Below are 13,132 nucleotides of genomic sequence, written 5' to 3'. Positions count from 1 at the left end.
TCAGTTCTAGTTCAGTTCTAGTTCAGTTCTAGTTCAGTTCTAGTTCAGTTCTAGTTCAGTTCTAGTTTAGTTCTAGTTCTAGTTCAGTTCTAGTTCAGTTCTAGTTCAATTCTAGTTCAGTTCTAGTTCAGATCTAGTTCAGTACTACTTCAGTTCTAGTTCAGTTCTAGTTCACTTCTAGTTCACTTCTAGTCCAGTTTTGGTTTAGTTCTTGTTCAATTCTAGTTCAGTTCTAGTTCAGTTCTAGTTCAGTTCTAGTTCAGTTCTAGTTCAGTTCTAGTTCAGTTCTAGTTCAGTTCTAGTTCAGTTCTAGTTCAGTTCTAGTTCAGTTCTAGTTCAGTTCTAGTTCAGTTCTAGTTCAGTTCTAGTTCAGTTCTAGTTTAGTTCTAGTTCAGTTCTAGTTCAGTTCTACTTAGTTCAGTTCCTGTTCAGTTCTAGTTGTTCTATTTAAGTTCAATTTCAGTTCTAGTTCAGTTCTAGCTCAGTTTTACATTACTTTTATTTCTTTAACTAGATATATTAGACTTACTGAGAGGTTTCCAATTTATACAATAATATATAAGGAAGATATTTACCTGAAAAGAAATAAGCAAAGAAAACAAAATTAGTTTTGAATTAAATAGACGAAATTTATTAAAAATCTATTAATAATTATATTTTCAATTTCTTAGAATCTGGGATTTTTTAGTAGAATCAACCAGAAATAGTAAAATGGCTGTGATTATAACGACACATTATATAGAAGAAGCTAAACAAGCCAATTGTGTAAGTAAAATTTTAAATTCTAAAACATTTTAAGAAATAACCAAAAAACCCCGCCCTTAAAAACTTCGCCCACAGATTGGTTTAATGCGTAAAGGTGTTTTGCTGGCTGAAGATACACCAGAAAATATTATGATTAGATTTGAAGTAAATTCCATAGAAGATGCTTTTCTTATATTGAGTCAAAAACAAGGTGATAATGATGTTATTGAGGCCTCATTGGCACAACTACCCTCGAATCAACAACATGCCTCGAATGCTATATGCAATGGTGTGGAAGTTATAGATGCTTCGACTATAACACAATCAACTGAAAAGGCAAATTTAGAAACGAATATCGAGAAACCACCGATAGAGAACGTAGTACAGTCCGAGGAGAATGATAATCTAAAGAAATGTTTCTTTACTACAAAAGGCAGAATAAAAGCGTTAATGACCAAAAATTTTGTGCAATTATTTAGACAACCGAGGTAAGTTTTATATATTCTTATATGCACCATTAAAACTTGGTTTAAATTATTGTTCTTTTTTTATCCTCAGTGGCATTATTTTCATGTTAATGTTTCCTTTAATACAATTATCCTGTTTTTATATGGCCATTGGTAAAACTCCAAATAATATGAGAATAGGTATTGTTAGTAATGAAATAACTAAATGGGACACTTGCTATGATCCAGATTTGATAACCGTATCGATACATAATGAAACATGTAATTTTAGTTCGATATCATGTCGTTTTGTAACGAGTCTAGAAGATACTGATCATATAAAAAAGGTATATAATTTTTGAAGGATATCCTTTAAGTTTATCTTATATTATTTATTTCATTTTCTTTAGGTTTTCTATGATAATGTAGAAGATGCTCATCGTGATTCTAAAGCCACCGATATTTTGGGTTATATATTCTTTCCAAGAAATTTCTCTACCTCTATGCAATCATTGATGGAAGATGGTCGTTATGCTGATGATGCTGCTGTTAATAGTGCAGAGCTGGCTGTACATATTGATATGACGGGTAAGTTAGGAAATGAACTAAAACTGAACTAGAACTAAACTATAACTGAATTAAAACTGAACTAGAACTGAACTAGTACTGAAATAGAACTAAACTAAAACTAAACTAGAACTGAACTAGAACTAAACTTTAACCGAGCTAGAACTGAACTAGAACTGAACTAGAACTGAACTAGAACTGAACTAGAACTAAACTAGAACTGAACTAGAACTGAACTAGAACTGAACTAGAACTGAACTAGAACTGAACTAGAACTGAACTAGAACTGAACTAGAACTGAACTAGAACTGAACTAGAACTAGAACTGAACTAGAACTAAACTAGAACTGAACTAGAACTGAACTAGAACTGAACTAGAACTGAACTAGAAGTGAACTAGAACAGAACCAGAACTAAATTAGAGCTGAAATGGATCTGTATTTGTACTAGAGTTGTATATATAGACAATAAATATTATTTTTTATTAAAAAAATGGTTTATTTTTACTAGACCGTCAAATTGCATACTTCGTGGAAAGGAAGTTGCGTGAACACTATCACAGTTTTATTAAGGAAATTCTAACAGATTGTAATTTACCCCAATCATTGGCCACCATACCGGTAAATATGCAAGAACCAATTTATGGTTCTGAAGAAATGGAATTTCAACAATATGTAGCACCGGGAGTAGTAATGACGTAAGTTGAAAATTTATCATAATTAGCACTAAGTAAATAAAATAAAAAAAATATAATTTTTATATATATATTTATTAGAATGGTGTTCTTTTTGGCCACCTTAATGACGGCTGCCGTTTTCATTGAAGAACGTATGGATGGTGTATGGGATCGTACTTTAGTAGCCGGTGTTTCGGCCATGCAAATGTTATGGGCTCATCTTTTGACACAATTTATTATCATGGTTATACAAAGTTTCGAAGTGATTATGTATATTGGCATAGTATTTAACACTTATAATAAGGGCGATACAGCTACATTAATATTTCTACTGACATTGACCTCATTTTGTGGCATGTTATTTGGTAAGTTTAATAATAATAATACTAATAATATTTATTTAAATAAAAAGCAAATAAAGAGAAGAAAAGTAAATAAACATAATTTATGAATGAATGAATCGCTAATAACTTTATCGAATATTTCATATTAAAGGTTTACTCATCTCGGTGTATTGTAAATCTCATACGGAAGCAAATTTTGTAGCCACAGGTGCCTTTTATCCCATGATTATTTTATGCGGTAAGTTTGAGTTTTTAAATTAGAATCTTTTGAAGTTATTGAAATATTGTTTTTTTCTTATATTACAATAATAGGTCTTTTGTGGCCTTTGGAGGGTATGCCGAAATTTTTACAAGATATTGTGGTATATTTTCCCTTTACCTTGCCTTCAATATCGGCTCGTAATATTTTAGAAAAGGGCTGGAGCATTACCAATGTTCATGTGTATAATGGTTTCCTAGTTATGTCCGCCTGGATTGTTATATTCTTTACATTATGTATGATCGGTCTCAAAAGAAAATCATAGTTTTAGTAAATCTTTCATATTAAGCATTGCTATACCATTTTTTTTAGAAAATTATTAAGTAGAGTCTTTTTTTATTATTTTATTAATTTTTTTATAATTTTATTAAATTAATTTAAAGTATTTTTTTTACACAATTCTCGCATAGTTATTCATATCATACATTTACACATCTAACCATTAAAATTTGCATTTGAAAAAAAAAAGAAAAAAATCCCTCAAAAAAATTCCCATAATTATTTATGTTCAAAAAAAACAAATTTTCCACAAATTATCATAAATAAACTTTTAAAATTATGTACAATTTAAATTCATTTATAACAATTTGTCTTTAATATCATTTGACGCATTTTTTTATACGTATGAAAAAAAAAAAATTCATTTTTTATCAAATCCAAATTTAACAACAACAAAAAAAGGTAACAAGTATAATTTATATGTATTTATGTATTAAAGTGTATATTGATCAGTTTTTTTTATTTGTATAATTTTATTATATTATTTATAATTTAATATGTAAAACATGTATACAGAAAAAAACCAACAACAAAAATATTATTTCTATTTTATAATAAATTCAAAAAAAAGGTAATTGTAGTTATGTAGTAGTGTAGCTTTAGTTAACAAATCAAATGTATAATGCGAAAGCCAAAAAAAAAAATAATATTAAAATATTTTTTTGCAAATAAATCTTTACAAAAATTAAGCGTAAATCTTTTTATTGAGCCTAAAAGTAGGCAATATAAAACAGTGGAATTAAAATCATACGAATTAGGGACGAAATGTAAATAAAAAGTACCAAATTAAGTAAAACAAGTCAGATTTCTATATTCGGCTATGCCGAATCTTATATACTCTTCAACAAGTATGTTTTAAAAAACAGATTTTATTTATTTTGTATCTCTGCACACATGTCACACATAACATACACACAAACAAATGTAAACTGTAGCAGAAAGAAATATTAACCGTTGTACTGCACTACCACCGTCAAACTGTATTACCACCCTCAAACAAATAGGAGCTGTATTACCAACATATTACTGCTTTATCTCCTTGTTGTTTTTATGCTTCTTTTATAATTTGTTAAGTAAATTTTCAGAGATAGTCTCAGATTTTTATACATATCTCAGTTATTTATGGACCGAATTTGCTGATTTTCAATACGAAACTTCTTGAAAGAATGCCTGACAGAATTATTGAAGATTTGGATCTCGAAGATATCTGGAGTCTTCAGAAAATTGATTTCAACAGACAGACAGACGGACATGGCTTAATCGACTCCGCTATCTATAAGGATCAAGAATATATATACTTTATAGGATCGGAAAATTATACTATAGAAATTACAAACGGAATGACATACTTATATATACCCTTCTCATGAAGGGTATAAAAAGCTATGACTCAACTTCTATGGCATTACACCAAACTAGACATGAACTAGACCTGAACAAGAACTAAACTAGAATTGATCTAAAACTGAACAATAAGAGAACTAGAACAGAACTAGAACAGAACTAGAACAGAACTAGAACAGAACTAGAACAGAACTAGAACAGAACTAGAACAGAACTAGAACAGAACTAGAACAGAACTAGAACAGAACTAGAACAGAACTAGAACAGAACTAGAACAGAACTAGAACAGAACAGAACTAGAACAGAACTAGAACAGCACTAGAACAGAACTAGAACAGAACTAGAACAGAACTAGAACAGAACTAGAACAGAACTAGAACAGAACTAGAACAGAACTAGAACAGAACAGGACAGAACTAGAACAGAACTAGAACAGAAATAGAACTGAACTAGAACTGAACTAGAACTGAACTAGAACTGAACTAGAACTGAACTAGAACAGAACTAGAACAGAACTAAAAGAACTAGAACAAAACTAGAACAGAACTAGAACAGAACTAGAACAGAACTAGAACAGAACTAGAACAGAACTAGAATAGAACTAGAACAGAACAAGAACAGAACTAGAACTAGAACTGAACTAGAACTGAACTAGAACTGAACTAGAACTGAACTAGAACTGAACTAGAACTGAACTAGAACTGAACTAGAACTGAACTAGAACTGAACTAGAACTGAACTAGAACTGAACTAGAACTGAACTAGAACTGAACTAGAACTGAACTAGAACTGAACTAGAACTGAACTAGAACTGAACTAGAACTGAACTAGAACTGAACTAGAACTGAACTAGAACTGAACTAGAACTGAACTAGAACTGAACTAGAACTGAACTAGAAATGAACTAGAACTGAACTAGAATTGAACTAGAACTAAACTAGAACTGAACTAAAACTGAACTAGAACTGGGCTGAACTGGAACTGAACTAGAATTAAACCAGAACTGAACTAGAACTGAACTAGAACTGAATTAGAACTAAACTAGAACTAAACTACAACTGAACTAGAACTGAACTAGAACTGAACTAGAACTGAGCTAGAACTGAACTAGAACTGAACTAGAACTGAACTAGAACTGAACTAGAACTGAACTAGAACTGAACTAGAACTGAACTAGAACTGAACTAGAACTGAACTAGAACTGAACTAGAACTGAACTAAAACTGAACTAGAACTGAACTAGAACCGAACTAGAACTGAACTAGAACTGAACTAGAACTGAACTAAAACTGAACTACAACTTTACAAGAATTTGGGAAAAGCTGTGAGCTTTAAACCGTTTTTTTAGCTTAGTTTGTTCTATTAGAGTTTTGTATTATTAATTTTTTATTTCAATACTCACTTCTCTCTCAACATTGGATCCAAGCCCACAGTGGGCTCATCCAATATCAACAATTCTGGATCATGTATCATGGCACAAGCGAACGATACACGTCTCTGTTGACCACCACTACATTTCTTAACCAATTGCTTTGCGGGTGGCAGTTGCAAAAGATCACGTAAAATTTTAAATTTTTCACGTATCTTATCATCTCTCATGCCATAAATACGACCAAAATAATAAACTGTCTCCTTGACGGTCATTTCCTCTACCAAAGCAATTTCCTAGAAGAAAAAACAAAGAATCACAATTATTTTATTAATAAAACATCATAGAGCGAAAAGCTTACCTGAGGCATATAGCCAATACGAGAACCGGGTATACCACTACCGGGAGCACCGGGTTTTAAACCCAATACTCTAACATCACCACTATTGAATTCTCTTTGACCCACTATGCAGGAAAGCAAAGTAGTCTTACCACAGCCTGAGGCACCCAATAAGCCATATCTGTAAATAAAAGCAAATTTTATGTTTTTTTTTTTTTTAATTCTAAACACATTCTTTTTTTTATTATAATCTTATTTTGTTTCTATTTAAAGCTTTAAATCATTTCAATTTCATTTTATATATTTATCATAATTTCATTGATTTTATTCTACTCACATGGATCCTCGTTGTACATTCATATTCAGATAGTTGAGTATAATTTTTGGTTTCGATTTGCTGCCATAATATTTATAACCATTTCGTACTTCTACTGCTGCCGCCATTGTTAATTATAATTAATTTTTTTCTTTTTTTTGATAAAAATCGCCTGCGACTCCGTTTTTGTATTGTTTTGAATACACCGCCCACGTCTGTCTATCTTTTGTTTAACCCTCTGGATTTTTCTTCAAACCCCCTTTTCACTTCAGTGATATATATTTATTTGTATTGAATCTATCTTTTGGGTGCTTTTTATGTCAAAGTTTTGCCCCTTTTGGTAACATGTGTCTGATTTTTATATTTCTATTATTTTCAATACGTTTTTTCTTTGTCTCACAAACTGTCCGTCCGCCGTAGTTTTTGCTCTGTTGCCGTTTTCGTATTTTTTTTTAGATCTCAGTCTGGTTTTTAGAAACTTTTCTGCCAAGTTTTTCGCTGTTCTCTGCTCTCTTAGTCAACTTGTAACTAATATTGTTTTTCGCCTTTATATTCTCGAGAAGCTAAATGTTAGAAAAATAAAGTAGAAATAAAATTAAAATTCATGATTGTTTTTTTTTCATAGATCTATCTATAAAAATGTTTAATTTTTTTATGGCAAAACATTGACAACTTGTTACGTTTTAGTATGTATGGCACAACATTTAAAAATAAAAGGAAAAGGATTTAGTTTCTTATTGAGTTGCCATTTATAATAATGATAAATATTTCGTATATAAAATTTATTTGTTTATTATTAATTGTTGCGCATTTTTTGGCTAACTACTGAATTTGTTTAGGAAATTTGTGTTTTAATTATAAATTAAGGTTTGTTATAGAATTTCGAAAATGTAATGATGTCATTTTTTTGAAAACAAACCCCTTATAAATAGATCTATAATGAGATTATTTAAGGATGAAATACAATTAAAAATAAAAGTTTAAATAATGAACAGCAATTACGTAATGAAGTAGAAGTGACTAGAAACTATTTAAAACCTTAACTAGAAATAAAGTAAAACTGAACAAGAACTGAACTAGAACTGAACCAGAACTGAACTAGAACTGAACTAGAACTGAACTAGAACTGAACTAAAACTGAACTAGAACTGAACTAGAACTGAACTAGAACTGAACTAGAACTGAACTAGAACTGAACTAGAACTGAACTAGAACTGAACTAGAACTGAACTAGAACTGAACTAGAACTGAACTAGAACTGAACTAGAACTGAACTAGAACTGAACTAGAACTGAACTAGAACTGAACTAGAACTGAACTAGAACTGAACTAGAACTGAACTAGAACTGAACTAGAACTGAACTAGAACTGAACTAGAACTGAACTAGAACTGAACTAGAACTGAACTAGAACTGAACTAGAACTGAACTAGAACTGAACTAGAACTGAACTAGAACTGAACTAGAACTGAACTAGAACTGAACTAGAACTGAACTAGAACTGAACTAGAACTGAACTAGAACAGAACTAGAACTGAACTAGAACTGAACTAGAACTGAACTAGAACTGAACTAGAACTGAACTAGAACTGAACTAGAACTGAACTAGAACTGAACTAGAACTGAACTAGAACTGAACTAGAACTGAACTAGAACTGAACTAGAACTGAACTAGAACTGAACTAGAACTGAACTAGAACTGAACTAGAACTGAACTAGAACTGAACTAGAACTGAACTAGAACTGAACTAGAACTGAACTAGAACTGAACTAGAACTGAACTAGAACTGAACTAGAACTGAACTAGAACTGAACTAGAACTGAACTAGAACTGAACTAGAACTGAACTAGAACTGAACTAAAACTGAACTAGAATTGAACTAGAACTGAACTAGAACTGAACTAGAACTGAACTAGAACTGAACTAGAATTGAACTTGAACTGAACTAGAACTGAACTAGAACTGAACTAGAACTGAACTAGAACTGAACTAGAACTGAACTAGAACTGAACTAGAACTGAACTAGAACTGAACTAGAACTGAACTAGAACTGAACTAGAACTGAACCAGAACTGAACTAGAACTGAACTAGAACTGAACTAGAACTGAACTCGAACTGAAATAGAAGTGAAATAGAACTGATATTGAAGTGAGCTAGAACTGAACTACAACCGAACTACAACTGAACTACAACTGAACTAGAACTGAGCTTAAGTATATGCGCTCAATAATATTTGCAAAATTTTAAGTATTTAGATTCGATTATACTTATTTTCCATAGTAAAAGCTGTAGCATTCCAAACTATTGATAAATTTAATTACACTACACTTTTCAATGTAATAAATTCCCCAGAGTATTTCCCAAGATGCTCCCACATTTGATTTATTATTTTAAAAATATTTTTAAATTACTAGTTTCAGTTTGTTTGCTTTTTTTAATAGAAGCACTCAATGTGTAAGTTCTACCATTAAGTGCATATTTATTAATTTGAAATTAATTTAATGTTTTGTTATTGCATTTTTAATATTTTACACACATACATAAAAAATATTTGCAGTCCATGTATTGTGATTCCTCTCTAATGTTTTCTATTTATTTAACTAATTTTAATTAAGTTTTCCGCAAATAAATCAAGAATTGTGCAATATATATATAGAGTTAAAAATTTTGTGCAATTTAGTTTTTAAAATAATTTAGTTTATTTTGTTCATGCGATATTCGTGTTAAGTTAATTAAATCAAATAACAATTTAATGGATTGTAAAAATAACAATTTTATTGAAAAAACGTATGTATACGTTTTTAGACAATGTTAGAAAAAAAACTAATATGAAGTGAATTAATTTGATTTATGTTCGAATCATGATTTGTTACTTATTTAATTGTGATTTTCAAACTAGACTTTATAAAAGGGAGAGCTCAGAGACTTCAGAGTAAAATTCTTGCTCAGTTCTAGTTCAATTCAACTTCAGTTATAGTTCAATTCTAGTCCAGTTCCAGTTCAATTCTAGTTCAGTTCTAGTTCAGTTCTAGTTCAGTTCTAGTTCAGTTCTAGTTCAGTTCTAGTTCAGTTCTAGTTCAGTTCTAGTTCAGTTCTAGTTCAGTTCTAGTTCAGTTCTAGTTCAGTTCTAGTTCAGTTCTAGTTCAGTTCTAGTTCAGTTCTAGTTCAGTTCTAGTTCAGTTCTAGTTCAGTTCTAGTTCAGTTCTAGTTCAGTTCTAGTTCAGTTCTAGTTCAGTTCTAGTTCAGTTCTAGTTCAGTTCTAGTTCAGTTCTAGTTCAGTTCTAGTTCAGTTCTAGTTCAGTTCTAGTTCAGTTCTAGTTCAGTTCTAGTTCAGTTCTAGTTCAGTTCTAGTTCAGTTCTAGTTCAGTTCTAGTTCAGTTCTAGTTCAGTTCTAGTTCAGTTCTAGTTCAGTTCTAGTTCAGTTCTAGTTCAGTTCTAGTTCAGTTATAGTTCAGTTCTAGTTCAGTTCTAGTTCAGTTCTAGTTCAGTTCTAGTTCAGTTCTAGTTCAGTTCTAGTTCAGTTCTAGTTTAGTTCTAGTTAAGTTCTAGTTCAGTTCTAGTTTAGTTCTGGTTCAGTTCTAGTTCAGTTCTAGTTCAGTTCTAGTTCAGTTCTAGTTCAGTTCTAGTTCAGTTCTAGTTCAGTTCTAGTTCAGTTCTAGTTCAGTTCTAGTTCAGTTCTACTATAGACTAGACTATAGACTAGACTATAGACTTGACTATAGACTAGACTATAGACTAGACTATAGACTAGACTACAGACTAGACTATAGACTAGACTATAGACTAGAATATAGACTAGACTATAGACTAGACTATAGACTTGACTATAGACTAGACATACACTAGACTATACAGTAGACTACAGAGACAAGAATATATGCTGAACTATAGTCAAGAACATAGACCAGACTACTGTCTAAAATATAACATTTTGTTGATTAAATTTTATTCAACTTCAATAAAATTATAGCTCCTACTCCGATAACTCAGAATTATATAATCATCAATAGCTAAAATGACCAACAGCACTATGACGCAGTTAAACAAAAAAAATCAACAACTGGACACAATTGTCTGTGGAACCTGTTGCAAAAATCTTTTAAAGTACATATGTATTTTTGCGCAAAACTCTTTGTTGTGGAATAACACACAAATACAATTTTTTTTCTTTATTATTTTCTTTCAACAGAAAATTAATTTTTTTATTTATTTTTTTTTAACATATTTTTGTTTTGTTTATATATTGACTTGTTAAATAAACGTGCAACATGTATTACAAACTTACTCTACTACTACTACTACTACTACTAGTAGTATGATTACTATTACTAGTTTATGCCACATACCACACAACTTTTTATTACACAAATATAAAAATAAATAAATAAATTGTTGTTGGTTTATAAACATTTTATTGTAGTTTTTATAGTTTTTAACCAATTTTAGAGGAAGTGTTACAAAAAAAAAAAAACTATACCAAATACCCAGTTTTTATTTCTTGTTTTTGTTTTCTTTTTTCGTGATAGTGTGTCTTTGTTTTAGTTGTTAATTGTTCAAATGAAGAGGAAAGAAAAGTCTTGAAAATAAAAGCCCACTTTTATTTTCTTTGAAAATTTGTAACTAGTCATGCATAAACTTTAAACCACATAATGACGCCATCAACAACATCATCACCGTCATGTAGTATGTGTAATAATGTTGCAATGTTTCAATTTTCTGTTACTTTTGTTGAGTTAAGAGAAAGAAAAATCTTTAGTAATCATGAGTTGAAAAAATAAATTAACCCGTAATGTAATAGAATGGGGCAAGAGGTGTAATCGTTAACGATCATTTGCAGTTTTTATTAGAAAAGCTTATGATCGTTAACGATCAACAGTATTTTCTTTAGAAAATCTTATGATCTTTAACGATCAACAGTATTTTCTTTAGAAAATTCTGTGATCGTTAACGATCAACAGTATTTTCTTTAGAAAATCTTATGATCGATAACGATCAACAGTATTTTCTTTAGAAAATCTTATGATCGTTAACGATCAACATTATTTTCTTTAGAAAATCTTATTATCGTTAACTATCAACAGTATTTTCTTTAGAAAATCTTATGATCGTTAACGATTATTAGTATTTTCTTTAGAAAGTCTTATGATCGTTAACGATCAACAGTATTTTCTTTAGAAAATCTTATGATCGTTAACGATTATTAGTATTTTCTTTAGAAAGTCTTATGATCGTTAACGATCAACAGTATTTTCTTTAGAAAATCTTATGATCGTTAACGATCAACAGTATTTTCTTTAGAAAATCTTATGATCGTTAACGATCAACAGTATTTTCTTTAGAAAATCTTATGATCGTTAACGATCAACAGTATTTTCTTTAGAAAATCTTATGATCGTTAACGATCAACAGTATTTTCTTTAGAAAATCTTATGATCGTTAACGATCAACAGTATTTTCTTTAGAAAATCTTATGATCGTTAACGATCAACAGTACTTTCTTTAGAAAATCTTATGATCGTTAACGATCAACAGTACTTTCTTTAGAAAATCTTATGATCGTTAACGATCAACAGTATTTTCTTTAGAAAATCTTATGATCATTAACGATCAACAGTATTTTCTTTAGAAAATCTTATGATCGTTAACGATCAACATTATTTTCTTTAGAAAATCTTATTATCGTTAACGATTAACAGTATTTTCTTTAGAAAATCTTATGATCGTTAACGATTAACAGTATTTTCTTTAGAAAATCTTATGATCGTTAACGATCATTAGTATTTTCTTTAGAAAGTCTTATGATCGTTGACGATCAATAGTATTTTCTATAGAAAATCTTGTGATCGTTGACGATCAATAGTATTTTCTTTAGAAAATCTTATGATCGTTAACGATCAACAGTATTTTCTTTAGAAAATCTTATGATTGTTAACGATCAACAGTATTTTCTTTAGAAAATCTTATGATCGTTATCGATCAACAGTAGTTTCTTTAGAAAATCTTATGATCGTTAACGATCAACAGTATTTTCTTTAGAAAATCTTATGATCGTTAACGATCAACAGTATTTTCTTTAGAAAATCTTATGATCGTTAACGATCAACAGTATTTTCGTTAGAAAATCTTATGATCGTTAACGATCAACAGTATTTTCGTTAGAAAATCTTATGATCGTTAACGATCAACAGTATTTTCTTTAGAAAATCTTATGATCGTTAACGATCAACAGTATTTTCTTTAGAAAATCTTATGATCGTTAACGATCAACAGTATTTTCTTTAGAAAATCTTATGATCGTTAACGATCAACAGTATTTTCTTTAGAAAATCTTATGATCGTTAACGATCAACATTATTTTCTTTAGAAAATCTTATGATCGTTAACGATCAACATTATTTTCTTTAGAAAATCTTATGATCGTTAACGATCAACATTATTATTTTTTTT

At 30.0% G+C, this 13,132-nt stretch overlaps 3 protein-coding genes across 3 annotated transcripts in view; 2 read left to right on the top strand and 1 right to left on the bottom strand.

Annotated features, from left to right (window-relative positions):
- Positions 1-13,132, top strand: part of LOC111684689 (neuroguidin) — a 107,596-nt gene that overhangs the window by 24,546 nt on the left and 69,918 nt on the right. The gene's annotated exons all lie outside the window — the stretch shown is intronic.
- On the top strand, positions 626-3,701 carry LOC111684688 (ABC transporter G family member 20). Its single transcript, XM_046952175.1, has 8 exons — positions 626-765; positions 841-1,232; positions 1,303-1,537; positions 1,601-1,778; positions 2,268-2,454; positions 2,533-2,798; positions 2,929-3,015; positions 3,090-3,701. The coding sequence occupies exons 1-8, from the start codon at positions 712-714 to the stop codon at positions 3,299-3,301; spliced, it is 1,611 nt and encodes a 536-aa protein (XP_046808131.1). The 5' UTR covers positions 626-711; the 3' UTR covers positions 3,302-3,701.
- Positions 6,037-13,132, bottom strand: part of LOC124420142 (ABC transporter G family member 23-like) — a 19,643-nt gene continuing 12,547 nt past the window's right edge. Inside the window, exons 2-4 of the mRNA XM_046952205.1 lie at positions 6,706-7,247; positions 6,390-6,549; positions 6,037-6,324 (exon numbers count right to left, since the gene is read on the bottom strand). Coding sequence (XP_046808161.1) covers positions 6,058-6,324; positions 6,390-6,549; positions 6,706-6,812 — 534 coding nt within the window. The 5' untranslated portion in view covers positions 6,813-7,247 and the 3' untranslated portion in view covers positions 6,037-6,057. The remainder of the gene's footprint in view (positions 6,325-6,389; positions 6,550-6,705; positions 7,248-13,132) is intronic.

This window comes from Lucilia cuprina, chromosome 2, assembly GCF_022045245.1.
Source record: "Lucilia cuprina isolate Lc7/37 chromosome 2, ASM2204524v1, whole genome shotgun sequence".
Lineage (NCBI taxonomy): Eukaryota > Metazoa > Arthropoda > Insecta > Diptera > Calliphoridae > Lucilia > Lucilia cuprina.
This window is presented reverse-complemented; position numbering and strand designations above follow the sequence as displayed.